The sequence below is a fragment of the Tympanuchus pallidicinctus genome, unplaced genomic scaffold, assembly GCF_026119805.1.
Source record: "Tympanuchus pallidicinctus isolate F22 unplaced genomic scaffold, pur_lepc_1.0 scaffold1, whole genome shotgun sequence".
NCBI lineage: Eukaryota > Metazoa > Chordata > Aves > Galliformes > Phasianidae > Tympanuchus > Tympanuchus pallidicinctus.
Window position 1 is genome coordinate 78,893,668 of NW_026294618.1, and position 27,880 is coordinate 78,921,547.

The window sequence follows — 27,880 nt, forward strand, 5'->3', positions numbered from 1 at the left end:
TGTAGGGAATGCTGTGTTCAGGGCAAGGCCAGTGGATGTCTAAAAGCAGAATAGAAACAGGATGACCCTAACTTGCCGTTCTGGGTGACATCACCGACCTGTCTCATAGTCCTGTGTTGTGTTGCAGACCCATACCTGCCAATACCTTTAAATGTATTTTTTTCCCCATTCTTTTTTAATTTAATTAGCTAGTCTGGAATAGTGCATCTCATCCCTTATAGCATATATTGACTGTATTCGTTGGCTGCACTTGTTCTGGCAGCTGGAATGGGGAGGGCTGAATACAAACGAAGTCATGACACCATGGATATGAAACTGGAATAGCTTTACTGACATTCAGAGGTGTAACACAACCAGTTCAGAGACAGCTTTAGATTTAAACATTCCTACAAAAAAAAGGTTCTAAAAACCATTTAAAAAAAAAACCCCTTGTGTCTAGCATGAAGTCACAGAATGTTAAAAATATCACAACACAATAAATACACCCAGCCTTTGCTAGAGCCAGGAGCCACGTCAGCTCAGAGGTTAAAATGTTTGAGGCCAGGAGGAAAGTAGAGGATGCTGGTGGAACAGCAGGGGCAGGAGGGTGTGTAGATTCCCAAGGCACACTCATCTTTTCTTCATTCCAACCCCTACCAACCCAAATTTTTCAGTACCATCTGCCCCAGCAGGATTTAATACTTGGTTCTTTTTAACGGCAAAACGAGCTGAGCCTTGCAGCTCCTGTACCAACGTAAGCATATGCTGAATGAACCATGTTGTGCTAAGAAGAACCAACTTTGCAAACCTTGTTTGATACAAGCCTCACCTCATCTGAAACCCAGTTTCTGTCCTGGCTCTTCCCTGTAAGCTGCAGTACAATCCCCACTCCTCCTGCCCCACTACACTCCTCTGAGAAGTACCAGGCTGGGTGAAAACACAGACTCCTGTCACCTCCACAGCAAGAGGATGAGGAGATCTCATTTGTTTTGCAGGTGCTTCAGGTATTGGTCCAGATTTTGTGTACCCTGCACTGGCCGTCATCAGGGCATGGTAAAGACAAAAAAATAAAATCTGTCCTGCTCCCCCTTAAGGATATCCAAGAAAAGCTAGCACGAAGTCCAAGCCTTTCATTTGGCTATGGGTAGAACAAGTTGTATGATCACATATATATACATACATATGTATATATATGTATGATGGTGTCTGCCTCCCACAGAGGAGCTGTACCTTAAAAAGGCTGATCTCAAGGAGATCCTAGAGCACTGCAAGGCTTCCTTGGCACACAGCCCTCAGCCCAGCATCCTGGAGGGAAATGGATCCATTAGAACATGAGTCCAGTAGAGACAAGCATGGTAGGCATGACAGCACTGCCTGATGGATCCCCTGCAAAGCCTGGCTACTAGCACCCACAGAAAGATGAAGGTAGCCCCTTTTCACATACTGCACTATACTTTGCACTAATCCTAAACCCCAAAGGATGAAGAAGTGGAGTAAGAGTGACCCAAGGCTATAGGATGACCAGGTTTTTTACCTAACAGTCTATGGGCTCAGCTCCCACCTTGCAGAGACACAAAAGTCTAAAGATGCTCATCCAGTGTAGGGGAAGGGAAGGAATAAGAGAAAGCTTAACAGACTGGAGCAGATGCCACCACAGACCCCATCCCATTGTAAGGAGGAGGATGGGACAGGACCTGTAAGGGGCTTTATTGAGACAAATGCTCTGAGAGGTGGTAACAAGGAGAATCTAGTGTGCTTACTATGAGAAGAGATGAAATACAAAGTAGGGAAGGAGATGGCTGCAGCATCTCAGGCTCAGGGCTCAAAGAGCACAGTGAGATCTTCTCCATCCTCATTTGTCTCCAGCACATCTGTCTCCAGTGATGGCTTCACCTTTTTGAAGAGAGATGGGAGGTTCCGGATATGAACCTCCTTGCGGAACTGCTCCCCAAGTGGCTTCTGCAGAGGACAAACAGGTATCAGTCTTCACCACCCTCAAAGCCCCCAGTCAGCTCAGGATAGCGTGCCTGCATCTCTGAGGTGGGGGGAATCTCAGACTTGGTCTTTCCCAATTGAGCATCAAGGTAACAATCAGCAGAACTACTACCCCACGTTCTAAGTCAGCTCATCAGGATCCAATTCCACCATCTTCACAAAAGCCCAGAACCCACTTCACAGATTTGTTCAAATGTTTCCACAACCAGTTCTCTACAGGCACCCCTGTCTAAAGGTATCTCAGTGAGATGAGGGGGCAGACAGAATCTGCTGCAACAGCCTCTTGGCTGGAAAAGGGGGTGGGCAGGGAGAGCCGAGCAGGCTGACTGCCCTGACGCTTCTGCAGGGCACGGGGATTAGATGAAACATGTTTTCCCCCAGGATATCACCTACCCCAATGCAACCCGTTATGAGGCGTTTGAAATGATCTTTCCGGCGCTTGTCCGCCACTTTCTGCAGTGTTGGGTTAAGAAGCTTTGAATCAAACTGTTCCAACGAGTCCCTCTGGATGTCTGGGATCTGCTCCATCACCACCTTCAGCTCAGCATAGCGAGGACGCTGCAAGGAGAAGCATGGTCAATGCAGCTGCCCTCCCTGAGGACCACTGGTTTCCCACCAACCCTCAGACAAGCTGACATGCAGACAGTTTCTCACCAAGGCCTCGTAGATCTGGAAAGCCAGATGGACTAGAGCTGCCATGCAGCCATCGTGCTGCCCGTGGATCTGTAAGCCCTTCAGCACACTGGTGAAAAACCAGGACACGGCGTCGGGCAGCAAATTGCCTGGAAGCACCTGGGGAAGAGGCATCATCAGCACAGATGCAGGATATGAGATGACTGTCCTCCTACAGCAGTTCAGCCTTCTCAAAGGAAAAGGTACCCAGGGGTGAAGCAGCCGCGCTTCTCATTCTCACTACTTTCACAGTTTCCTCTCCCAGTTCTGCCAGAATGTACCCGCACCTTCCTGCTGTATGTACCTGTTTGAGCAGTGGCCAGCAAAGCTGTGTTGTGGTTCTTTGGCAGGACAAGGTGTCTTTCCAGGAGAGGGATGCATAGGCAGTGATCATCAAAGCAGTGCAAACATCCTGAGAAGGAGTAAGAGGAGTAAACCAGTCAAGAGATGTTTTCCACCTCTAGGATTTATACCAAAAAGCAGCCAAGAAGCAAACCAAAGAGACTACATCCTGTGTGCTGCTGCTGCTCCAGCTGGAGGTGCTGAAAAGCACCTAATGAGTACCACAAGGTGCAGCAGCTGTGTAGAGTTGTTCCATCTGAAGCCAGGAGCCCAGCACAGGGAGGCAAATCCAGGAAGCGCTGAGGGGGCTGAATGCCCTCTGCCTCACCCACAGAACTGCTGACACACTGTAGCTGAATGTTACACTGGATTCCAAGCCCTCAGTGCTTTGTGGCTTCTGCGACAATTAACACAGCCCTCCAAAAACATGTATAGTCTGAAAAGAAGTTTCCCACACTGGGGATGCTGAAGCAGACTACCTGCACCACAGAGATGCATGACAGAGAGCGCACAGAAAGGACGGTGGCAATGAAAGCATGCTCTTACCTCCTGCTTCATCAGACACTTCCCAAGCTCCGTCAGCTCTGCGCTGGCAGGAGGAGTCACATCCGTGGCCATTGCTTCATCATCTGCACAGGAGAGAAAAGCAGCACTGTGAATGGGGCTTCCTGAGGACTGAGGAAGACACTGCAAGATCTGAGCTGGGAACCCAGGAACAGCACACAGTCAGCCTGCTGGCACAGCTTGCCAGGGCATCTCTCCAAGCAGACAGCACCCACTCTCTGTGGGGCAGGAATTAGCATCTAACTAGCTCCATCCAGCTCTCAGGAATACCCGCTCTTCAGCTCAGCCCTCCTCTTGACCCCTTAAGAATCAGCTGCTCCAAAGTGCTACCCCATAAACCACATCATATTGCACATTCACACTTAGGCTAGGCTGTTTTTTTGTTCTTTTTCTGTGGTCTTTGGAAACATTGGGCAGGATTTGAGCTGAAAGCTGCACACCACACAATATCCCTCATCATCTCCATCTGCAGGCCAACCTCCCCTTTTAACAAATGAGAAAGGTGTTTGTGTTGCACCAAAAGGGTGGGAAGGCAAAGGTGGGCATTTACTTACCATCTCCGTCCACAGCAACAGAAGAGTTATGCTCAGCACCTCTCTTAGCAACACAGCAAACAGCTGCAAAAACAATTGTTAATTGAGCAGAAGAAGTAAGATGCTACCTCAGAACATGCAAAGATGATCCTGCATTCTCTAATGGGCTCACAGCTGCTTCAAGCTTCCTCCAGGTCTCCCCTGACCTTTCATCTCACAAAATATATGAAGAATTTGAAAGCACAGCAATAAAAGGCAAATAGTGTACTATTGGTAGGCCAAAATGACCCACTCAAAGAATCCTCCCACAGTGGAACCTGCTGCACGGGGGCTGCTTCAAATTACTAAGAACTAGGAATGCACAAAATCATTAGAAGCCTAAAACTGGAGAACAGCAGCACTATAAGGCTGATGAAGAGATACAAAGCTGAGGACCTGTGAACTCCATGTGGAGTTCATTTTCCCTGCCTCTCTGCTCAAAACCACACTGGCAAAAATTCAACAGTGAAGAAAGGGAAAGGAAATAAAGGAGATTGCTTGTGGGGAGAGATGCTTCTGTCAGCAAAAAAACCCACTATACTCAGGCTGTCCATGACTCGATGTCATGTATCTGGCTCCAGGGCACAGAAAGGAAGAATCCAAATTCCAAAGGATGACCAGATTCCTATGGGGACAGTGCTGAAACCACAGAGCCCTAACTGTTAACAAAACAAAAAAGAAAAAAAACCAAACCTTTCTTCTGAAGGTTTTAAAGTAATCTCTTACTATATTGAGGTAAGATTCTGACAGATCTGTTTCACACTTGGCTCCTAATGATTACATTAATTGCTACTAGCCATTATAGTAAGTTTTTCTGCAAGTTGGAAATCCTGTAGTTCCTTTCCAGGGCAAACATCCCAAGCATAGCAGTGGACCCAGCTTGATTTCACTTACTGATGAGATCCATGACTTCTCGGGTCAGCAGCCTGACCAACTGCTCTTCAAGCATCTCCTGAGACTCAGGGTTGTCATCTGCAGCATCATCCTCACTGAAAATAAGAGGTTTTTGTGTGAGGGGAGACAGTGTCGTAAAGTATTCCCCCTTGCCCAAAGCACAGGGAGCCAATCACCATCACAGTAAACACAGGGACAGTGAGTGAGACCATGGACTGGTTAAGACCACCACTCTCTCAGCAAAGAGGAGAGTACTGAGATGCAGCTGTGGCCAAATTAGGATGGGCTAAGCAAATTCCTCACTAACATTACCATATAGCAAAGTCCAAGAGCAAAACCAGAAAGCTGCAAACTCAGAGCCCCAGAAGAACAAGTATTTTCCAGCTCCCTACTGACAGGGCTCTTCTGTGTGCAAAAGGCTAAGTAAAAGACATAAATAAGCTCCATCCCACTCCCCATTTCTCACTTTCAGTATTCACTAAGGGCTGAAGCTTACCAGAGAATGCTTCGCTGGTTGATCACTTCCCATTTCTGAGACAACCTCTGTTGAAGACCAAGACAAAAGAGAAGATTCAATAGCTTCCTAAGAAGACTCCACATTGCAAAGAAACCTTAGTGCAGGCTCACTTGGAAGCAACAATAGCCTTCAACAGAAGCACAGCCCCACCTTGAGTGGGACAAGAACTGCTACTAATTGTGATGAACAATCACAAAGACCTGTCTGTGCAGACACTGGGAATTCGAGCGAGCTGTCAAGAAAATGTGGGGACACAAGCAAAAGACTCTCACTTCCAAATTCTCCTGGCTGAAAATTTGAGGATTCAATAACCAACAGTTTGAGTTCGCATCAAGGGGTGCTGTGGGAAAGTGGGTTCAAAGCATCTAAAAATCTGCTCCCCTAAACAGCATCAAAGCCATTCAGTATTGAGGCTCTGCCCTTGTCTCTGCTGACTTTGGACAGACACAGAAGTTCTCACACTCTGCTTGCTGCCAGCTGCTACAAGGAGTTTGGGCTGCCAAGAAGCAACCATTGAGTAATCTGTTTTCTTACCATGTGCAGATAGGTAAAGAGTGGTCCCAGCATGGGGCAGACAAGGGTTTCGTAGTATTCTGGAGGGCAGGAGAGTACCATGGGCTTCACAAACACACCTGCACAGACAGTTAAGGAAGAGACAGCACATATGGCCTGTTGCTACAGTGCCCAAGGCAGCCCTTTCTATTAGGCCAACTGACAGCATGCTGGGTTCACCTAGGAAGGTGAAGGGCCCACTCCCTCTCTCCCACTGCTAACAGCTACTCACTAAACAGCACCTACAGAGCAGTGGGAAGAAACGGCAAGGACCCAGTCCAAGTGCAAAACGCCAGCTTTTTCCTCTGACTGTTTTGTCCTGGCCATACTTAAAATAATGTCAGGAAGCCACCAGATTTTCAATTTACATGCTCAAAGCCTCCCTGGCTGGCCCAAGACAGTGACAGAAGGATACGGAGCATAGGACGCAATCTGTAATCGGGAATGTTGTTCAGGTTGATGAAAGCTGAGCTGATGAGCTGGGAGGCAAGACCCTCAACTGTGTAGAAATCCTGCTGCATGGATGGGCCTGCATTCCCCAGTATGTGGAAACTGCAATAAAGAACAGGTTAATTGCAGCTGTGCTGAGAACAGGTATCCTGCATGTGACCTGGAAAGGCTGCAAGAGCTGTCATCTTGAGATTACATAGTTGCCACGGTCTTAAACACTATCATGTTTCTTAAACACTATCAATTTTAGCATAGTATCTCTTTTTTCTTTTATTTTCCTAGGACATCTGCGGAGGGACAATGATTCAGTGAGCAGTCAAGCAGTAAAACGCCCTTCCAAGTGCTGATGTATGCTCACGCACGACTGTGGAAGAGCTAAAAAGCAGATCCACATTTTGGGGTACATTCTCCAGTGGCTGTGTTCCATGTGTCTGGTAGGCTACAACCACTGAGTGTAGCTCGCCACTGCACACAGTACTTGGATATTAGAGAATGCAGTGCATGTGGAAAGCACAAGTGTAGAACACGTCAGCACCCAGCAATAACCCGCTGCTCCAGCTGTGCTACGTTGGATTGTGCTGGGGTATCCAGTGCACTTACCAGTTATCGTAGAGGGTACAAAAGAAACCCTGCATCCTTTCTAAGACTGTTTTGTAAACAGGAGAGTCATAAAGCTCCAGTAGAGGCTGAGGTAGACCTGTGAGAAAGAATAAAACTTCAGCTGCATTAATGAAAGGGGAACAGTACACCCCTCAGGAGTGCAGTTTCAAGAGTAATGGTTTATACTTTTATTCACAAGACCACTCTTTTCTGCTGGGTTGGAAAGGCTTCTGTCTCCAATCTATTTTAAGGTTTCAGAAGTCTCTGCTCAGTAAGTGGCAGGGCCACTGCAGGACTTGGCTCCTACCCTTTGGGATAAGTTTCTGCACTCACTCCTGCTTGAACACTACTTAGAGGCAGACAATTACAACCGCCCCAGACTCTGCAACCTGAAGTGCCGCAATGCACAGACTCCTGCCTTGCTGGTAAGCACCTTGATGGAAAGCCCTTTATTTCACGCAGAAGAAATAGATCTGTTTGAAACTAGTCGTTTTTTTCATTTCAGCAGGTTCAAAGCAGAACTGAGCTGCAAACACTGTGAAAAAGCTGGCTCTCCAGCTCCTATCAGTGGACCACTACCTCAAATAGCCCTGAAAAACCTGCCCACACGTTCCTAAAGAGAAGTTCCTTACCTAGGATGGCGTTCTTCTCTACCTCCAGCATGTCTAGGGCTTTTGCAAATGTTTCTCCCAGCTTAGCCACCATTTCTGGCATGTAGAGATTGTTGTGAGTCCTGAAACAGAAGAGCACTTGGTTTATATACATGTGGGTCAACCCCTCTTGCCCTTGACAGTGGGATCCTCTCCTTCAGCTTGTGAACAGCTCCTCTGAGGCAGACGATGAGGAAGGTGAGACCAAGCACGTGTGCATGGGATCCCCCTTCCCCACCTGCAAAAATACTGGGGAAGCTCACCCCACAGAGACATGGAGTGACTCCACCTCATGTCCCAAATCTCCTGGCTGCCCCTTCTACTTATTTCGGTTCACCCCACCCCTTGCAAGCACTGACAGTAAGAACTCCCAGCAGTTCTTAGCTTGGCCAAAGGGATATGAATGTGCTTTAAGAACCGACAAGACGCAGACTCTGTCATCTCAAGAGATCTTCTGCACCTAAGTCCCCTGCAGAGGGAGGGGCTGTTTCAGCTCCAAATACACACACTGCCCCTCAGGGATGGGTCACAGTCCCCAGAATGGCAGGCGGCATCGGAGGGGCTCTAGGGAGAACACTGGTCCAATGCAGGTGTTACTCGTGGCAGACACAGGTGCCCCCTGGACAACACATCCGACTGGGAACAGCTCCACGTCATCAGGAGGTGGCCGTGGTCAGCTCTCTGAGAGGGACACCAATTCTGCCACAGGTGGCCGGTTCTTGCCATCCAGGCCAAAATGGGTCCCCTCGTAGCCAGGGCACTGACACTCAGAGCTGGACTTGGCAGGGGGTGTCTCTCTCACCTACCTCTCTCCTTTGAGACCTCAGACCTCCACTCTGGGTGTCGCCAGCTGCACACAGCACAAATCCTGCAGCCTCCTCCAAAACTGCAATGCCATTGTACCTGCTGCTAGAGGTGATCAAGGGCAACTCAGTATCTCCCCCTAGAGCAGCGTTTCCCAAAGCAGGGGGATACACGGGAATGGCTGGGGGAAGGGAGCACGGGTAGACCTCAGTATGTTCTCCAGAGTCTCAGCTTTCACTCATGTCTTAATGATTTGTTTATATTTTTTTGAAGGTCTCTGTTCACAATCCTGGCAACCCCAATGCAGTGATCGCTGCCTGAGTTTGCAGAGAGCCTGAGTTATTTCCAAAACAACAACTATCCCATTTTTCTCCGTATTTCATACTTCCCTGCTCACTGCATGTGAGGAAGGCAAGTATTTAAGTGTCGTAAGAGTTACACAAATCACTTCTTAGCCACTCATACTCTCATTCTGGGCTGGGTCTCAAACCATGCAACAGGCCTCAAAGGGGACAGCAGCTGACTTTTCCCAAAGAGAGACCAGGGAGCAGCCCCTCTTCCAAAAGTTTGGACAATGCAGTTTCAGTGACTCAGAAACTGTGCATTTCTGCTTGAGGCTATCTGAAACCTAGCTGCTAAAACCAGCTCTCCTCCTGTATATCTCCTGCTGCCTCCAAGCCAATGTTGGCTTTGCCTCGTACTGAGCAGATGGCAGTGGGGCAAACTCAAGGACTGTGGCACTGTGGGATGTATGCTGGGACCCCGCTGCTCCAACACCAGCAGGAAGGTCAGACAGTCACATCCTGAAGCTGTGGTCGTGGTTCTTCGTTGTTTGAATCCTTGAAGCATTTTCTCAAGTTTGGCAACTGGGAAAGCAGATGTTCACTCACAAGGCAATCTCCCTTCATATTTTAGCAAGGCCCCCTTGGTGCCAGAAAACAGCTGATAAGTCACTCCCCACGAGAGTTAAAAAAGCATCCAACAACCCTTATACGTGATGAAGATGTAGCCCTGAGGCATGGTCCAGCTGAAACTCATCAGTGTGCAGCACTCCTGGGCATCCCATACACAGGAAAGCATGGAAAAACAAAATTCAAGAGATGTTTATACTTTAAGCAAAGGATATTGCAAGACTTCAAGTAATGTATTTTCTGGCATGGCCACAGCTCTGCTGGAAAGAGTGACTGATGCCTAAAGAAGTGGGCTTGGAGGCTAAAAGATGAGATCTCTGGAACAGTCCATGTTTGAAGTCTTGATCTAGATCTTGAGCTGTTTACACTGAAAATGCTGCAGAATCCCATGTCTATCCAACAATTATTTCACCAGCACTAATGCCTTGATATTGTCATTAACTCATCAAGAGAAGTTCCAGAAAAGCCTTGGTCTATGCAAAGAATTTGCCATGCTTCTTCAGTCCATTTGTAAGAAAACAAAAAACTAAAAACAAAACAAAAAAAAAACCCAACAACTGAAAACATCCACAAATCCCAGCACAATAAAGGTCCTGTGCCCATCAGTTTATGTAACTGTTGACTCCAGGAAGTGCCTTCATCTAAAAGCAAGACTGAATTGGTGATTAGAGATTTGTGTAATTTGGGTTTAAACCCAAGAGAAAACAATTTAAACCAGAAGCGAGAAAGCAGTTAGATGAAATGCTGTACCACAGATGGAATCATCACTCAAAAAGCTGCAAGCAATGATTAACAAAGCAACTTCAAAATCATTCCATAAACATAGCTACTGAGATGGTTAGACACTGAAATATAGGCTGGCAGGGAAAACACCATGCCGTCTATGCCACTCAAAGCTACTTTATCTTCCTTGTTACCTGGACTCTCATTCATCCTGTTTCACTGTTCTTACCATCAAACTCCTTACTTTGGCCAAAACCCAACAGTTCAGAAGCTTTCACTTCATCCATCAGCAAACACAGCAGAAAAATGCCACACAATGCCCAGAGGGCAGCAGACCCAAATGCTCTGCCTGCAAAATGCCCTTTTTTGCATACCAGTACCTGACACAGAGTTCACTTCAGCTGCTCAGGAGGACCTGTGCAGCTGCTGCTTGCAGATTTGCTTACTTGGCAACTAACACCACCTCTCTTCCACTGGGCAAAGGGACTTCCACACCTGCTCTGTGAATAAGCACATAAGCAGCACTGGTCCTGGATGGCACAGTGATAAGAGAAGCATCCATCCCCTTGCAGTAATGCAACCACGTTAATTAATGCACCCTCAACGCTGGATGCTTTCAACCAGTTGGCCTTCATGTCTTTGTACTTCTCATCTGCTGACAGGCTGCTACAAATCCCATATTCTCTTGTACAATCCATTTTAAGGAGAGCCTGAGCAGTACATGGAAAAAGCATCCAACGTCATCAAAGGAATGTACCAGAAACACCATAGCACCAGCTCCTGCTTCTCCAGAAAGATTCATCAACGTTCACAGCAAGCATCTCTGAGTTTGCACTTGTCAGACTTGGAGAGACCTCTTATGTCCAGAAGCAGCCAGGAGAGGCACCAAGTTGAGGATCTCTTGCTCTCCATCAGCCATTAGCTCTCTCTGGAGTGCACAGCTTCAAGAAAAACTTGGAAACATCTGAGTGGAGTCTGAACCACTCTATGTAAGTTACCAAGTGCTCTGAAAAGCTTTGCAGAGGAAAAGCTTGAAAAACACAGATGCATTATGACAAAAACCAGCAAGATAGCCTCCTCCTTTACGGTGATGGGGGAATATTTGAAGAGAACATAGCTTATGCATTTTCCCGGAGGTGGTGAACAAGCAGATGCACAGTTTCTTCTCTTCACAGGCAGAGCAATACAAGTCCAACAGAACACAGTTGGACAACAGCTTCCTGAGCTTGTTGCAACAGAGATGCCCGGTGTTTTTAGTAACAAGAGCTCTGGCAAGAATAGCAACTGTGCAAGCAATACATGTGTCTGTTGAATCCTGTTCAGATCTTGGGCATTGATGTAGCTGATATCCCACGGTATGTTCCACGCTCTGGAAGAAGCTGCACAAGGCTGCCACTGTTCAGGGTGGTACCCAACCTATTCTATCCAACCTGCCCCAAAAGCTCAGCCTTCCATGATAAAAGACAAATCCATTACAAACAACTGCTCCTCTGGACCACAGCCATAACAAGATGGTTCAGCCCTGCCCACAAGCCAAAGTACTACTCGATGAGCTATGTGGAGGTCTGAGATGAGAAGCACTGCTAGAGATGGACCAATACAGTATGTGCCTGTCCTACCAGTCCAGCATTGGAAGCAGCAGTCTTGAGCTCATCAGTGACTATCAAACATAGCTGTCTAGACAGAGCATGAATAATAGGATCCCCTCCTCACAGATCTGGGAGCAGAAATATCTCAGTGTATCTGAAAAGGCTTTTTCTCAACAGACTCCTGCCAATGACAGACCTCAAGTTTCCAGGTAAGCAACACGTAGCATTATCTAACAAAACAGCTCAAGAAGCATTATGCCAGATACTGGCAAAAGCCCACTGTCAGCAGTTACTCTGAGACAAATTTCTAATTTATAAATGTGGGTGTTATTCTGGATTCTTCTTTTCTGCCTTATCTTTCTCCCTCCTCTGACTGCCCTAGATGTATACAACATCAGTGGTGTGCAGAGTAACCGCAAGGCAGCAACAGCTTGAGAGTATGCATTAATCACTGGTTTCAATAGCAGGCTGTGCTTTAGGAAACTGACATTCACGTTCAGCAAAACCAGCTTGATTTAACTCTGAAGAGAAGAACAATGCAAAAAGGATGTGATGAGAGCTGGGACTGCCCTGGTGGTGACTGGAGAGGTGGCCTGGCAGGGGCTGAGGGCAGAGCAGAGATGTTAGTCAAGTAATGATTAACTGTGTGGCAGATATATAGCAGTAAAGGTGGGGGAGGCAACCCCAGCCCAAGCTCTCATTGGCTTTGATGGACTCTTGTAGGCCAGGCCAATGAATGTTCAGAAGGCTCCAGTTACCCCAGTGCCATTCCCCACCATGAACAGTCAGGAACAGTACTTGGGCATCTGCACCAGCCTGCATTCCCACTGGCTTCGCTGAGGGAACATGCTCTGAGCGTATAATCTATTTATCATGGTTTAGCTTTCAGAAATTCTTAAGACAATATGAATGATTTGAAGTCAACTTGACCCACCTTATAAGAGCAAGTAAGTTGTCAAAAAGCTTCAGGACTTGCTCAGTACAGGGATTGCGAAAGATTGGACTTCCACTGGGCAAGTACCCAACCAGGAATCCTCCAGCTTTTGCCTCTTCCATAGCTGCAGGCCAACGAGCTCGTTTCACAACTCCCAGAATGGTGTACACACAAAAGCTTATCTGCAGCAAGGGATGTGAACAAAGAATATTCAGCCAGAGCACAACCTGAATAAATACCTTTTCAGAGAAACTCATCATCATCCCATCTCAAAAGCAACACTTGGCATTACTATTTGAAGCGTTAGGTAAGCACAAGGTGCTTCTAACTGAGGATGACTAAGTCTGTTTCACTTGGCAAATGAACATGATGACAACATGAGGAACAAAACTCAGTGGTTTCTTTGCAAGAAAATACAGCGAGTCCTCTCTCTCTCTCTCTCTCTCTCTCTCTGGACAATGCCTTTCCTGGTACGATACTCACCCTAGAGCGGTTCAGGCCACTAGGATCTTCCATGACTGGATCAGCAATTTTGTTGTCTGCACCCACATAGGAGATAAAGGCTTCAGGATCTGAGAGAACTCTAGCAGCAAAAGACAGCACAGGACATTACTGTTTGTACCAAGGTACTTTGAACAGAGCTTTGTACTGGCTACTAAAGAACAAACACAGCTCTCTCAGCTCTCTTAGCCATAGGAACATAAGACCTTTGAATCTTTTATGAAGACAGCACTGCTGGGTAAATACGCCCAGCTGCCCAGGGCTGCGGGACAGCGCAGCTTCCTAGCTTCATCTGGATATGAGAGAAGATCTTTTACATCTCACTTTCTGCAAATGCTTTGAGCATGCTGGGAAGTGTCCTATCATTTTAAACTACTCCTACCTAGCCAGATTCAACAAACAGCATTTAGACTCAGCTGACAATTTTTAAATGGTAGGAGAGCTGCCAGCACACAGCAACTGCCCCAGAGCACAGGAGGTATCTAGGCATCTCACTACCCTCTTTTGGTATGTTAACTCTTTACTGGGACACTACACCATCTCTGTAATACCTCCAAGTCAGAGCTTTGAGTAGTGACCCATACCTCTGCATCTCTGCGGAGAGCCATAAGCCAGCAACAGGGGCCATGAGCTCCTCCAGAAAAGCTTTCTGCCGCTCATAGTCCTTGAACTGGTTGCTGATGAGGACAAGTGCCTCCATAAGGGCACACTTCTCCATCTGTGTCAGAAGTAGCTCATTGGAGAGCAGTTGCTTCACATGGTTGTACAACATCTCAAAGTTGGGCTAGAAGAAAACATCCAATTGGAGAAGTCATGCATTTGGTGGAGGAGAACCAGGGAAGGCAGGGGTGAAAACTCTGGGGTGTACTGTGCTATTCATAACAGCTGGAGCAGCATGCCTAAGTTAGTTTTTCTCTACACAGCCAACTCTTTTTCTCAGCCTCTAGTTTTTCTGAATGTTCAGCCTACAAGAACATCTCTTCTTCCCAGCCCCTCTATCATCCTCCTACAAAAGATAAGCCCACTGGCTCTTGATAGCCGCTGCAGAATAGAGCTCCTAAACTACTTCAATCAGCACCCTCAAGAACAAGGTTTAAACAAACAGCAATACCCTCTGATGCTCCCCACCCAACACCATCCAATACAAAACTGCTGAAGAAAGGAGCGTGCCAGCTATCTACTTCAGCAAAACCAAACACAACACAAAACTACTCAGACTTACTCAAAAGCAAATCACTGATATCTGTATTTTCTAGACTCCTCAAGCTAATTCAGAAACAAAGTCTCCTCTGACTCCTTCATTCTTTAAAGTAATAGAAGAAAGTCTGAAGATGAGTTTGATAATGTCTTCAGCTAACGAATCAACTGAGACTACCATACATGATAAAGCAGAAATTCAACATAAAATGAACCCAGTGCTGCTTGCCTCCTCCTCACCATCATCTCTTTTGGATTTAACTTATCACTTTACTATTCAGCTTTTCAGGAAGAAAATTATTGGGATTGTGGTAGGGCAGGATGCAGAGAATAAAACACTGCCATTTTTGCAGCAGGATTGTTTCCTTGAAGGAAAATGGAGGCTGTTTCCAAGGAAACTGAAGATCCCACAAAATCCAACTGAAATAGAGACAGGACAGAGTTGAATTTACATACCAGAACAAGCTGAGGGTAATCCCGACACATCTTTATGATAGAGGAGCATGCATGCCTTCTCACATTTTTCACTGCTCGAGTTCTAGGAGCCTGGACAGACACAACAAACTTCAATGCAACAAAACGAAAGTTCAGAAAAATGCAGGGTATCTTCAAGAAACAAATGTATTATGTACAGTTTTCTTCACTGATGAGTATACATAAAAATCCCCAACATTTCCACACGCACCCCAAACACACAACAACTACCTTGCTCCAAAGCTACAGCCAACCCAAAAAGCCCATGTTCAGACAAGTCTCACTCCAGGAGGATGCTGTGGGTCTTACTGACTTTATCACGATTAAAAACATTCCCAACCCAAAGTTGCTGGCAGCTTTACAGGCTTTGCACATAGCCATGTAGTCTAGCCACTGAAGGCTACCCACAGCTAATGAATACATTTTACTCTCAGGAGGAGCAGCATAGACTTGAGGGCTCTGGCTTTACACCACACCTGCAGCCATCTAGTTTGTGAATCAAAGCTTGGAAGGCTATGTCAACCAACAAAAGATCATTCATGCCTGGACTCCACAGCCCTTTCCAGAAGCAGGGCTATAGCTGAGAAGCTACTATAGTGCAGTCTTCAAACTCAGCACGCTCTTAAATAAAATGCAACCTGATCTAACTGTTACAGAATATAAATAGAGATTAATTCAGACATACCTTACTTTCTTCTACAACTTCAAAGGTAACTGAAGCAAATAGCTGTGAGAAAAGGAAGGAAAAATTCTAAAGCCCATGTCATTTGTGAATGTCTAGCAGTTGTGGGTGTTTTGAGCTCAAGGAACAGATCATGTGACTTCGGAGCAATTTCATTAAGTCAATAAGGAACCCCTGACAAAATAGAAAGACTAAAAACATCATCACAGAGAAACCTCGAAACAAAACATGGTGTTAGCTGCTTGCAGTGTATGCTTAATGTTGAGATTTAAGGCTAGAAACTGCAAAGTTTTCATTATTTGACATTATTTCTCCTTGGACAAGACTCAATCTGTTCTATTGTTTTTTTAACATAAAAGATTCCCTGACAGGAATGTCAAGAGCTTGAAACTACTCCAAATTTAGTAAAAGGGCCACGACTCCCTAAAAACCTACCTGATTTTAGCACTGTCTGCAAGTACATACCTTGGAAAGTACTTGTGGGAGGTATTCCGGTCGGTAAGTGACAAATGGGAACAGAGCAGAGACATTGGTGAGCACACAGGACAAGATGAGAGGATCCTTTGTTTCAAAATTAAGGACAAGCTGCAGTAGATCTATGCCATCATTCACTGGGATTTCCTACAGGGGTAGGGATGAGGAAGGAGGAGAGAAAAAGAGAAAACACTGCTTCAACCTATTGCACATACCACAGAACTCCTTAGAATGAGGCTGAGTTGCTGGTGCTGTGATATCAGGCCTCTCAGGTGAAGGCAGCTGTTCTCAAAAGCAGAAAGAAAAGCAATGCAAACCTGAGTTCACCTGCATGCTATGTGCACTTGGTGGAAGGTGGATAGCAAGCATTGGCATTGCTGCTAGAGCAACTTTGAAATATCCATCTGAAATGCCCAGTGTTGCCTGTACCTCTGGAAAAGGCTATTTTCCCCTCTCTGGCTCCCAGTTTTCCTTTCAACTGTTCAACAGATTCCATGCTTAACCAACCACAGCAACCCGTGGAAAAATTTTATGGTGATTAGAATGCTAAACTAAACTGCAGACTAACTGAACAAAGATCAAACCAGTCAACATGAGACTAAGAGAAAAAAATGCTTTCTTTCTGATTTGCCCGTGAACAAAACGCAGAGAGAAATTTCATCTGATCTTCTGATCTCCCACTACCTGAGCATGAGTTTACCTCACTCAGATAAAAGTATAGAAAATAAAAGAAGAAATGGGTCAAATTTGAAGATGATTTAAAAGAATAAGCTTAGAAAATTTTTGCTTAAGCAGTCCTCTCCTCCTCTAACAAGGCACTGTGTCAAAGCATGCCATCTCCAGTGACTTTCATGGCACACCACCCAGAACCAAAAAATACCTGAGACAGCAAGTCAGTATGAGATCCTTCCCATCTAAAGAATGGTGAGTGAGAAGCACTCACCAAACAATCCATCTTTTCTGCATGGAGGTAAGTGTTAAAGACAGAGTTTTTAAGGACAATACAGCTGACAAAAACAAACACCATTTAAGTCAACCCAGAACAAGGCAGGAGAGCAGGCAAGGAAGCACGTGGTTCACATACCTCTTTATCCAGGGTCCGAAACATCTGGCTGATGACACTCTCTGAGAAGAAGGTCATGGCATCCCACTGCACAAAGGATGGAGAGAAGATGGAGCAGAGACCTTCGCCTGTCTTCGCTGAAAGGAAGAGAACACTGCAGCTCTCACCACGCTCCTCTCCTCATGCACAACCAGGCTTATAAGCTCCCACACTGCATCATTTTAGCACTCCCAAATATTTCTGTCACGCAGCTCTCCCTGCAGATGTATAGCAGGAATGCACTGAAAGCAATTAAGCTACTCCAGTGTGATTTGCCTTACCAGGGAACCTAAGACACAGGACTCGCTGTGACTCTGTATAACACAAAGTGGCCTTCCTTTGCAGGAGGAATCAAGCTTACTGACAGAGGGATTTGCCAGTCAAGCAGAACTTCCCTGGACAAAAATAGTGCTACAGAGATGACAAGGCCCAAATAATTGCAAAATTGTATCAGAGAGAAAAATGATGTACAGAGGAGGAGCTTTCCTGCTCACCAGGAGCTCTACAGTAGCTATTCCAGAAGCACACTGCAAAGAATAATTTTTTAGTTTGCTTTTGTTTCCAACTTGCAAAGACCTTGAAAGCCTAAAAACCTACTGCAGTCTCTTGACTCCCCTTCCAAACAAATAAATAAATAAATTAAGAAACATCAAAGAAGTTCCTTCTTGGTTTGAATTAAAATCCCTTTTATTTTTTAATTTACTTTCCCAAAAAAACTTACAGTTCATGGGTCCAGTATCAACAGGAGCTGTGAGCTGGTACTTTAGCCATTCCCCAGCCATTTGGAAGCCAGTTCGAGAGTCCAGACGACAAGCCATCCTCATCACTTCGCCTTGCTGGGCTCGGAAAGCTGCAGTGAAAAACAGTGTAACTTTGTAACAAGCTGATGCCACAAATGCTCCCTCCCTAAAGCTCTGCAGAGCTGCAGAGAGAGAGCTGCAGCTCTCCCACCTGCAGCTTTGCAGATCTGGAAACATTTTTGTATGTTGCTCTGTCAATATTGTATAATAACCTCAGATAAACAGTGAGTAAACTAGTGATAACAAGACAAACATTTTTTTCAAAGAGACACAAATGACTGAAGAGCAATGGATTAACACAAAACCAAATTCAATTAAAGTGCAATTACGAATTATGAGAATTGCACAGTAAAACTGAGTCTCTGCTACTCACTAAAATAAATAATCCTTAAACAACACGTTTGCTGCTTACAAAGCATTAAGAGACATGCAGATATCAAACCAGCATTAAATAACTATCAATTTCATAGGCAAAATGCACTTTTCCCACCTTGTTCAACTCACCCCAGACAGGTTCTAAAAGCTGCTAAGTCAATGCTAACTCAAAATAAGAACAACGACCCACCCCAAAGCAGGAAGTCTTGTTTTCATTTTCAAAGATAGGAGCAAAAGCAAAGTCAACACAGGTATTTAATTTGTTTCAAAGCATTCCAGGACAAGACCACACACAAAAAAACAACTTTACTGACTACAGATCTAGCTTGCAATGTTTAACAGATGTCTGACCAAATAGTTCTACTTCACATTTCAACCCAATTTTCTCATGTATGTTAAAAATGTTCAAGACCATTTAACCCCCTACAACTATCTTAGATTCTGTTCCTGTGCATTTAGCCAGATTTACACCAACCAGATTAATTACAGTTAAGTAAAATGAGCAATCTAATGAACAATACAAAAATGCAACTCTCAAAATCTTCAAATATAACCGTAAGATAAGAATTTCAGTAAGAATCAAACTACACCAACCAGAGACAGCCAAACTCATTTAGAGGAAGTAAAACACAAGAAGAAAGCAAATACAAAATAACTGAAATCCAGGCTTCTTCATCTGCTGGTTTAGGATTATGATTAAGGTCAGCTATTCTATATGCTCAATCCTTGCAATCGGTACTGAACCAAAATCTTCCCAGAAGGCCAGGACAGACTTTCTTTCTGGAATGACAGTCTCTCATAAGCTGCTTTCCTCTCCTAACTTGAACAGGACTCCAGGCCATTTCTTTTCCTTGTCTAGGTCACCACAAGGTATATCTTCAACACTAAGTAGCAAACGCTACTTGACCTCTCAGCTGGCCAGTAAATGAAATAGAAAACATGATAGTGAAACCATAAAATGAAATGCCTGAGCTTCCACAGGAAAATCCCAAATTCATTCAGCTCCAAGTTCCAGGCTGAAATAGTTTGTAATTGGAATTGCAATTGGAAGCTGACCAAGTCATCATGGCAGTCTCCAAACTCAGCCAGCAAATGAAAACAAGAGGAAAGGCACATATAACAAAATCCACAAGAAGTGAGAGCAACTTACAGTTGAAGAAGGCATTGAAGTCCTCATCACTGTCGAAATCAAAACGAGAGTATTCACAACTGGGGCTGTCTGTTTTAGAGGGAAAGCCCACCTAGAGAATACAGTGGACAAGGTCAAGGGGAAGAGAAGTTGACCATCACAGCTAACACCACTTGAAGGAGATGAAGACAGAAAGAACAGACAGCAAAATGCCAAGATGGAGCTGTTTACTCAGTAGCCTGAGATCTTGCCCTCAGCAGAGACCATATCTCCCAGTAAAAACACACTCCCAGTAAAAATATATTTTCTCCCTCACAAGCCACAGGCCGTGTTCACATAACCATTTTCTCACACCAATCTGCCCAGAGTTCCCACGTACCTTCACGAGGTTGGTCATAGATGCACGAAGATACTTGGGGATCATAGCCAGCAACAAGGGGTCGCGAGACAGAACCTCGTGCCGAAACAGGGCTCCCCATGTAATCTGGGTGGAAGATCGCAGGAACTGGATGGGGAAGAGAGGGAAAAAGAAAGGAATGGAAAAGGATTTCAGTACTGCCATCTCTACTGCTAACATTCCAGTGTTGTAATCAGTAGAACAAACTACACTATTTATGTGCGGCCAAAGCACCCTGCAGGCTCCATCCAAACTTTCAAAAAGGCAAAAATCTCTCTAAATAAATCATAGGGTCAGGTGCAGATGCAGCACTCAGCCCTTTTCTGTCAGATATCATTCCTACTGGGGTAGTAAAGGAGGAGAAATCACCCAGTCTTCCACTCTACTATCTGAAACGGAGAGATTGGAAAGCAACACCTGGCAGAAGAAGTTCTGCTGTCACTGGTTAGTTTAATTATACAGTCACACATTCTTACATAGACCTACACAAGACTTTCGGTCTACATACCTGGCTGGGGTGAGTTGTGAAGGCTAAAAACGAATCAAGGTATTTTCCAAAGTTGGTGGGTGTTTCCACTTCAGAATCTGAGCCCTGTTAGGAGGACAAACAGTTTTATACAGGATACTAACAAGTCACTCTAGGTTCAAAAGTGGCATAGGTAAAGCAGGAGTGCTTATATCCAAGGCCACAGACTGAAAGAACAGAGGCAAAACCAAGGAACAGTGAGCTTTTGCCTGGAACTAGCAGCCCAAGGAGTAGCAAATCCTGCTGACCAGCTTGGGGGTACTGCTGACAATACCATGTTCACTTTTAAGAGCAAATGGTGACTAGACTTCCTTTAAAACCAAATCATAACCACTGCTGCTGCTGCCAAGTATCTGCTTTGCTCCTACCCATCAGCACCTAAACTGGATAATTTTTAACCACAAACTGCAAATTTCCCAAAAGACCCAAAAGACTGCAAAAAACCCAAAAGATTTCACTCCCATTCCTCTAAATGGTTCCTGTGTCGAACAGGTGAACATCTCTTACCAGGAACTTACTGCAAAGTTTGTCAGGAAAAGGAAGTTTCACTCAATGTCATAAAATCATAGAAATCATAAAATTCTGCTGCTCCTCACTAAAATCACACGACTCAGTGCCCTGAAGATCCCCACTCTGAAGCTGCACAACTCAGTATTGCCGCTCTCAAGGGAATCTGTGTGAGATGATTCAAATCCCTGTTTCATTACTTCCCAATGTACTAACAACTCGCACTGGAAGTAATAACTCACCATTTGTTTGCTGCCTGTTCTTGCCAGGGATATATTCTCAATTTTTTTAATTTCCCCCTCTCTGTGAGAATTTTCTCTGCTCTGTTACCTCCACACAGGCTGGCTAGCCCCTCACAAGCAGCAGCTCTGAGCAAGCCTGCTCTTCTTGCTGTAGAAGCACTGTGCTGAACTGAGGGCGTGGGAATTCAGAAGTCAGCACTGTGTCCAAAGTACTGCTGTGCATTTTCCTCTCAAGACTGACACAAAACTTCACAAAGATGAACAGCGGGAACTAACACTGTTTGGTTTTTTTCTTTAAGCTTGAGAGAATCTTGGCAGAACAAACAGGTATACTGCAAGTCACTTTTAGTGGTGAAATTTAAACAGCTTCCAACACGAGCAATTTCCTCGAGTAGTTTTTCTACAGCAGCAGAAAGAAACTTAAGCAACTTTCAGTAAAGCTTCAGCATTTTGAAAAGGTTATTGGAGATCATTCTTGCTGATGGCAGAAGCCTGAAATCAGACAAGGTTCCTTCATCCTGCATTCCCATAACTCAACAGGATCCAGTTATCCCATCTGCAAGGAAAGTAATTTCTGTCTTTTCCAGAAGTGTGGAGAAAACCTTAGGACAACCAAACGTGCAGAGAGAACACTGGTCCCATGTCACACCAGGTTTACCTCGCTCCCAGCCACAGAAACTGTCCTTGCTAAGATTGCTAATGGAATTTAGTAGACTTACTAGCAATGCACACAGCTGGCTGCCCAGTGCACACAATACTTGGCAAAGTCTCTTCAAGAAAACATAGTGCTTCTCCACCAGGCCTTCACCATCTGCTGTCCTGGGAATGAGAATGGGAAAAACAGGGTCACAGTTACTCATGCTGTAATAACAGGTACACTGCTAACTATCTTGTATATAAGAGAACACTGGAACAATTAGATTCTACAGAGGGGTTTTCCTTTGCTATTATCATGAAAAACACTGCTCTATTGACAACTAAAACTTCTAAAATTTCCTTTCTTTCTCTGTCCCTCTGATCCTGACTTCAGACTAGAAGAAAAGCTTGGGGAAGCTGATGTATTTACCCCACTTTGTCCTACAATTATAGGATCCAAAAAACCCAGCAGTTTTTCAGGGTGGTTTCTTCCTTTTTTTTTTTTTTTTTTTTTTTTAAATGATGGTTTTGTTGTCTCCTAACCCAACAAACTACACCTAGAAAGCTATTAGTATGCAGTTCTGTGTGAAACAATCACAGCAGGATGGTACTCACTGGGCAGCAGAGAGAATGTAGTGCATGGCAACGTCTCCAAACAAGACCATCAGAGGTTTCCGATCCTCCAGCTTCCCCTATGCACAAAGTAAACCAAGTGCTTTGATTAGAGCAGAACTACTTATTCCCATCTGCAAATGAGGTTTAGAAGATCCTCAGTTGTTCTTTCACCTGGAGAGAAGCTTGCAATCCACAAAAGGATTTTATTAAAAAATGTTACCAAAGGAAAAAAACCAGATACCTTTGATTTCAACAATTCTCCCCCCCAGCAACCCCACCATAGGAACTTAAAAATGAAGATTTGATACTCTGACATTAACTCTTCTTCACTGCAGACTGGCAGCTGCTAAATACTCAGCCTCAAACTTAGCTGCTTGTGAATATACATCCCATATACAGGTCCCATCACCTGTTTAGATTCTGCTGTCACTGATCTGAACTTCTAGATGACACAGATAGGTGACAGTATTTCCCACTTCTTAGTTGCAGAAAATGGAAAAACAAAAGTTAATGGTGATCTCCAATGCTGAGAGGGAAGCACAGAAGCTGGAGCATTCCAACAACTGCTGTAAGTGCTGCACTGGTATGGCATTTACTACAAATGTCACTGACACAAAGCAGTCAAATTTTAATTTTGTTTCTTTAAATAAAATGGCAAAGATATCATTGTTCAGTCCAAAGAATTATATAGGAGGTATACACATATATACATATATATATACATATACATATATAGGAGGAAAACAAACAGGAGTCAGTGGAGCTGAGGAGGAAGAACTCACTTTTCTGCTGACAGCAATTAGGAGACACTCTGCTGCTCCTATTTGGAGCTCAGGTTCATTCAGGAGCAGACACAACATCTCCAAGAGCTTGCAGTTGTCTGCTGTGATGTGGCTCAGGGCCACCCAGTCAATGTAGCCAGCCAGGGTGTTGAGTGCTGCTATCCCCACACGGCAGTTTGCTTGGGCCTGTGAACAGAGGCAAGAGCTCAGAGCCAAGGAGAAACACCAATTCCCATCTAAAACTGTCCACTCTCTGAAAAAAGCAGTATCAGAAACTATCCTGAGACAGCGAGGAGGCAGCAAAAGGGTCTGTCCAAGTCCCCACACAGAGGACATCAGCTAAGATCTTGGCATTTCTCCACTTGGTTCATCTCTCACTTCCCTCTTCTCAGCTATTTCTACAATAGGTGAACAAACCCATATGCAGGTAATAGATTCAAAGCCTAGGAGAAGTCTGTTTCTAAATAGTCTTGGTTTTAAAAATGACTACTGCACTAAATCCTACACAGCTCGACTCACCTTTGGCTGCTGAGCCAGATCAGTCTTCTGAAAAAGAAAACGAGAGAGATGGTAAATGAGCAGCTACAGCACATACTCACTCCCAGCCACTGCTGGATGGGCTTGTTCTCGAGAACACAGACAGATGCAGCTTCATGGAACAGCTCCCTAATGAAAGAGGCTGCAACAGTCTCCTGCTCACATTGCTACAGCCATCGTAACCACTTCTGCATACTGCTGGCAGGTAAGACAACAGGACTTTCAATTGCAAGTTAAGCCACAGTTCATTTCTCATCCAAAAGATGACACTCCAGTCAGCAGGCACCAGGGAGACACGAGGGACAAGAAGAAAAGGCATTTTGGTGCTTCCTGGAAGCTTCCAAAGAAGCAGCTTTTGACCTTCTAGAATATCTTACATCCAAGAGACAGCCTCTGAGTGACGCTGGTGGCTTTTATCTACTGAGATTAGTTTGTGAGAAGGATGAGTAATTTGTCCATGGTCAGAATGGAAGCTGAAAAGAGAGCTGGGGCAAGAGCTTATGGCCTGACTCCCAGTCCCAAGCACTTAACAGTGCCAATGCACTGCTTGCATCATCTTATTACCTGCAAACTGCAAATGCAGTTTGAGTTCCTCAGATAGACAAGTTTTGTTTACTTTTCAGATGCAAAAGCACCATAGGAATTCCCTTTGTCTGCAAGGTTTTGGTTTGGAAACAGTCCATCAACGCATTCTGTGCATTTACTTTACGTTGATTTGGTTGTGTCCCAAATGTTTCACAACTGAACCACTATTGAGAAATGCATATTTAAAAGCACTGCACATGGCACTCTTGGGGAAACCGTCCAACATCTCCCCCAGTCTCAGTGTGCAGACAGGTAACTGAACACCCAACCCTCAGAATTTACCCTGTGCACAAACATCTCAAAGATCTGCTAACCTGTGGAGTGGTGAGGGCTTCTTGTTCCTGGGGTGCTCCAACCTTGCCAATCAGAAAGATTCCACCGTTAGCAGAAGCAGCCACACTTCAGAACCTTAAGCACTGCAATTCAAACCTTACCTGGAAATGCATTTCAACCAGACTAAAAAACACACCAGGGTTGCCCACCCACCATCACAAACTGCACAGAAAATGCTCTGTTGTACAGGAGAGTTTGTTCAGCACAGCAATGTACCAGAACAGAGGGCAGGTAGGACATGTTTTTTTCCACCTTCCTAGATTCACATTTAAAAGCGACTCTGGATTCCAATTCACAGAAGAAAACAACAAAAGGAAAGCACAAGAGATACACCTGAGCAACCTATTTATAGATTGGTTTCTGAACTTGCTTTACTCCCTCAAATTCACTTCCCTCACAGAAGAACAGACTGGGGTAACATTTGCCTTCACTACCCTGACCAACGTGTATGCCTCTACATAAGAATTCAGGAAAAGTCTCTTTGAACAAAAGGGAAGAGTATTCCTTGCCACATCTTGGCAGAAAAGTGCCTCCTGACCTGAACTCCAGGAAGAATGGGCCGAAGAAGCCCATGCGCATTGCTGAGCCACCAGAAACTCCTGCATTTTGGTGCATCAACACAATCACAACTGCACCCAGTAGATGTGCACCCAGGACAACATCTTTTTACCACTGTATATTACACAAACTATCCCAAATCTACCTGCTCCAGCCACAATTCCTTTGGCTGTCCACCCTGAGCATCAGCCAGCTGCACAATCCAACACTCACAAGGTACGCATGCCATTTACAATGCAAATCCAAACTATCAGTGCAAGCCCTGTCAGCATTGTGTGCTATAATCAGCACAGCCTTCCTTAGGCACAGCAGATCCCTGCCTCACACCTACAGCAGCAGCTTTCAGACGGCTTCTGCATTTGCTTCCCAAGACCTGTGAGTTGCATCCCAGTTTCCAAATGCCTCCAAGAACCAACTAAAGCCAATGAGAGGAGATGCTTACCATGCGCCTGTACTTGTTGACGTTCTGCTGCAGGGTAATTAGTAGGAAGCTGAAGATCTTCTCCATATTCTGAGTGAGGGTTTGCTGGATATCTCGCCGCCGCTGGGTTGGCAGGGTTTGGAAAGTCACCACATCCTCTGCCAAACGTAGGAGGATGAACATCACCAGTTCTGTCTGAGTTTCCTGATACCCCAAAATGAAAGAAACTCCATAAGCACAGCTGAAATGTTAAAATTCCCAGAAGCAAGCTCAAAGATGTAGAAAGCAAACACTCTGTGAAGATATAAGTCACATTTTGGGAAGAAAGAAGAGTTCTCTCTCTCCCAGAACTCCCTCCCAGAATAACTGAATCATACAGGCACTCCTCAAGCCTATCATCAACCTGCCTCCACTGCCCCCAAGCTTTTCTGAGGCTTTCCTCACAGTGATGGAAGACTGAAACCCCCTCCAGGAGGGATTGGAAGAGGACAGACAATGGTGGTTCATACCCCTTGCTTGGAGAGAGTATCCAGCTCCTTCAGCATATCAGGCCAGTGCTGAGGCCATTCACGCTTGATCATCTCCACCACAATGCGAGACAGAACATCCTTAATGTGACTTTCCTCCTCTAGAATGCTCTGAGTTCCCTATCAGAGAAGAAGGGCACAGTTACACAAATAAACATGAGACACTTGTAATTCTGACATAAAATTGCAGAGCAGTTGCAAGTACTCTAAACAACAGAGAACAAATGAAAAACTGCACAGGGCAAATCTACATCCCAGCTAATTTGAGTGGCACTGTTACTTTCCCTGGCATCCACAGTTGGTAAAATCTGGGAACCAAAAGTCATTTCCTCAAAGGGAAGTCATGACAACAATTCATGACTCAGTCATGACAACAACCACAACCGTAATGTGAACAGGACAAAGCTTTGGTATCCTTGCAAAGGATAAAACACCTCTGTTTACCGAACCTCTTTCTAAGAAATCGGAAGGAGCTTGTACATGCCTCACAGGCTCCTGCCATGTGAGATGACATGGCCAACACAGGTGCTGGAACAATCAGGGATGCAAAGCAAGAGAGCAATGAACTCGAGGCTTGAATTCAGGTCCTTGGTGCTAGAAAACAGGCAGGTGTCTTTGCTTCTGTTTGCTCCCACTTTCTATCTCCAAGTGAAAGAACCCAGTATCACAGACCAGAAGGCACTTACTTACACTGGATATGAGACCCATCAGAGACCAGAAGGCACTTACACTGGATATGAGACTCATGACATTATTCTTTAGGTAAACCTTCTCCAGACGAGGCATGTTGTTCCAGCGGTACCTGATTAGAAGTGTTAAAAAGAGGTGAATAAAAGAGGGCAGTCAAAACGTTTAAAGATCTCCAACTTGACTCTCATTGAACTCTTTACCTAAAGTGGAGAGGATGAGACCCTACAGCCTGCCATCCCCACCACTGCCCAAACCCTCAGTGAAAAGGCCGTGGCATCGCTGGGGTCAACACAGCTGGAAAGCAGCAGCCAAACGCAAAGCATCGGGGTTGCAGAGGCAACAGAGACGGCCCTCAGAACCGAGCTGACACAAAGCCTCTTTGTTAGCACGGAGAAGGCCGGAGACCCACGGATAACCCTGCGTGACCATTTACATCTGGCAACGAGGTGAGCCAGATGAGCAACCCTGCCCGCCCCAAAGCCATTCCCTTCCCTCCTTCACCCCCGGAGGGCCGCGCCGAGGCCACCCCCGAGTAGCAGCAGCAGCACGGCCGTACTTGACCACGTGCTCCAGGATCTGCAGGCCGAAGTGCCGGACGATGGCCGTCTGCGTCTTCTCGGCCAGCTTCAGCCCGCAGGGCACGCAGATAGGGCACTTCTCCTTGAACTCCTCACAGAACTGTCGAGGAACACACACACATACACGCATACGCGCGGCGATCAGAAGGCTGAGGGCCCCCAGCCGCAGCCCGCCGCCTCCCTCGCCCCCCGGGGCCCCAGCAGCCCCCAGGGCCCGGCCGCGAGGGCACCCGCGTGGCCGGAGCGCCGCGCCCGCGTACCTTGAGCGCCTCCAGGCGGTAGCGCTGCGTGGAGGCCGGGTCCATGATCACCGTCACGGCCTTCACCAGCTGCTCGCACAGGCTGCTCACCTGCTCGGCGGACATGGCGGCGGGCCCGCGCCACCGGGTACCGGGAGGAGGCGGCGCTGCGGGGGAGCGGCCGAGAGAAGGGGAGGGGAGGGAAGGGAAGGGGAGGGCAGAGTG

The 27,880-nt window shown here is 45.7% G+C and overlaps 1 protein-coding gene across 6 annotated transcripts; it reads right to left on the bottom strand.

Moving 5' to 3' along the window:
• Positions 1-308: 308 nt before the first annotated feature.
• On the bottom strand, positions 309-27,863 carry XPO5 (exportin 5). 6 transcript variants are annotated; one of them, XM_052699563.1, is made up of 33 exons: positions 27,677-27,863; positions 27,395-27,516; positions 26,839-26,950; positions 26,131-26,268; positions 25,643-25,825; positions 24,624-24,665; positions 23,707-23,733; positions 23,188-23,373; positions 22,406-22,482; positions 21,874-21,973; positions 20,388-20,471; positions 19,862-19,987; positions 19,504-19,594; positions 17,900-18,028; positions 17,161-17,276; positions 16,068-16,223; positions 15,606-15,647; positions 14,903-15,010; positions 13,834-14,033; positions 13,232-13,331; positions 12,749-12,930; positions 7,770-7,870; positions 7,138-7,234; positions 6,503-6,639; positions 6,070-6,167; positions 5,515-5,561; positions 5,019-5,113; positions 4,107-4,169; positions 3,535-3,617; positions 2,951-3,058; positions 2,629-2,766; positions 2,368-2,532; positions 309-1,938 (listed from the first exon to the last, which is right to left on the bottom strand). In XM_052699563.1, the coding sequence occupies exons 1-33, from the start codon at positions 27,779-27,781 to the stop codon at positions 1,795-1,797; spliced, it is 3,702 nt and encodes a 1,233-aa protein (XP_052555523.1). In that variant the 5' UTR covers positions 27,782-27,863; the 3' UTR covers positions 309-1,794. The 6 variants fall into 6 exon arrangements, with proteins under 6 accessions (XP_052555523.1, XP_052555499.1, XP_052555491.1 ...); XM_052699539.1 differs by having other exon boundaries at positions 26,878-26,950; positions 27,677-27,859; XM_052699531.1 differs by having other exon boundaries at positions 14,903-14,992; positions 27,677-27,859.
• Positions 27,864-27,880: the final 17 nt, after the last annotated feature.

Bases quoted from the DNA above. Each gene is read 5' to 3' on its own strand.
- XPO5 (XM_052699563.1), bottom strand. From the start codon at position 27,781: ATGTCCGCCGAGCAGGTGAGCAGCCTGTGCGAGCAGCTGGTGAAGGCC. The intron at 27,517-27,676 runs GTACGCGGGCGC...GTTCCTCGACAG, and splicing joins ACCGCCTGGAGGCGCTCAAG to TTCTGTGAGGAGTTCAAGGA. The intron at 22,483-23,187 runs GTGAGTTCTTCC...CTTTGTGCATAG, and splicing joins TAATTGCTGTCAGCAGAAAA to GGGAAGCTGGAGGATCGGAA.